A 1750-nucleotide genomic window follows, 5' to 3' on the forward strand; every position below is an offset into this window, starting at 1 on the left:
TAACTACATTAAAGTCACCACCAACAAGCCAAGGACCCTGATCAGGCTTAACCTGAAGCAAAGAAGTCCAAAGCTGTCTGCGCTCAATGTAGTCACACTTAGCATAAACAAAGGAACAAAAGACAGTGGTCGGCAAAAAAGGTGCAGAAACCCGGAAATGAAGGAATTGAGTGTGATCAAGGAGACACTCAGCCATCACATCCTCAGAAAAGAAAACCCAGATATGACCCGATGAGTTCGATATAACTCGAGAAAAACCAAAACGACGAGTCATAAAACCAACATCGAGATCAATCATGAGTTCCAAAATAGCCAAGATCTTGACTCTTTTTTCTTTCACATGGGCATGTAGCCTTTGTTGGGACTCCGAGCTCCGGAGCCCCCTGACATTCCATATGAGAAAATTCATGGAGAATGGGCACGAGACCCGCCCTGTCGCTTTTTTCGCGACTTATGAAAAGCAGTCTCCTTCCTTTTCTTAATAGCTCCCATATCATCATCCAGAATACGACTTTCAGACCGACAGCCATCACCCGAATCAGAATGTCGATCAAATTCCTTATCAGTATCTCCAGCAGATTCCAGTCGGAAGACCAACTCACTGACAGAAGGACCCTGCCTAGCAACCAATTCCTCTACCGTAGAGGAGGCAACATCAGGAGACAAAGGAACAGAGGGGATGGAATGAATACTGTGATTCAAAGTGCAAGGCCCCAGAGAACCAAACACAGGCAATCCACTAGTAGACAGGACCCCAATACCATCCACACAATCATCCAACTGTAACCCTCCATCAATAACCTCATCACTGAGGTTCACACCCTCAACAAGAACACACTCCAATTGATCCTTTCCAGAAGACTTAACACCGGCATTCTCCATATTACCACATGGAGGATCCATATCAACACAATCAAATCCAACAGAACCAGGCTCCGAATCCTGCCCATGCGAGAGCACCTCAAAAGGATTCGAATCAAGAGGATTCTTTCGTGGAAGAACCTTCCGAACTGGCCTCTTTCTCCCTCTACGTCCGGGACCCGTGCCATTTTTCTGAAGCTGAGGCTGGGTCCCCATATTAAAACCAGGGTTAACACCCCCTGGAGGGGCAGGCTCTGTAGATGTGGGAGACTGACCAGAAGCACGATCAGCAGGCTTAGGACGAACGGGTTTGGGATTTTTTCCATGAGAATAACAAACACTGGTCGAATGACCCAGCATTTTACAATCCATGCAGTATCCGGGGATTCGCTCATAAATGACTTCAATTTCTTGAGCATGATCACCCCAACCCACCCAAATTTCTTTGACTAGCGGTTCCAACACATTGATTTCAACACAGACGCGAGCAAAGGCACCCCGAGAAGAGTCTGCAGTATGATCATCCATCTTCACCGGTTTCCCCACAATTTTAGCCAAAGCAAAGAGACTTGGTTTAGAAAACAAATGAAGGGGAAGACCCGGGAAGCGAATCCAAACAGGGGCAATGGGTGACTCCTCCTGAAGATTAAACTCTGGTGTCCACTTAGAGAAGCGGATCGACAGAGGTCCCACCTGCATAACCCCCTTAGTCCAAAAGAACGCATAGTCTTCTTCACAAGCAAGTGTAATAACAAGAAAACCTCGAGGCAAGAACTTTAAATCAAAAGATCTAACTAGTCCCAACTTAGCAAAAGCCGCAGAAATACCAGAGTTTGGAACTAGAGATCTATTACCTGAAATTTTTCCAACCAGAGCAAATTTAAAAGGT

General features: G+C 45.9%; 2 protein-coding genes across 2 annotated transcripts in view; both read right to left on the bottom strand.

Moving 5' to 3' along the window:
• The window catches only part of LOC140959456 (uncharacterized), a 3931-nt gene extending 3522 nt beyond the window's left edge, over window positions 1-409 (bottom strand). Inside the window, exon 1 of the mRNA XM_073417280.1 lies at window positions 8-409. Coding sequence (XP_073273381.1) covers window positions 8-409 — 402 coding nt within the window. The remainder of the gene's footprint in view (window positions 1-7) is intronic.
• Window positions 406-1750, bottom strand: part of LOC140959457 (uncharacterized) — a 7214-nt gene continuing 5869 nt past the window's right edge. The window contains exon 5 of the mRNA XM_073417282.1: window positions 406-1715. Within this exon, the coding sequence (XP_073273383.1) occupies window positions 406-1715 (1310 nt within the window). The remainder of the gene's footprint in view (window positions 1716-1750) is intronic.

Source organism: Primulina huaijiensis, chromosome 15, assembly GCF_012295235.1.
Source record: "Primulina huaijiensis isolate GDHJ02 chromosome 15, ASM1229523v2, whole genome shotgun sequence".
Classification (NCBI taxonomy): Eukaryota; Viridiplantae; Streptophyta; class Magnoliopsida; order Lamiales; family Gesneriaceae; genus Primulina; species Primulina huaijiensis.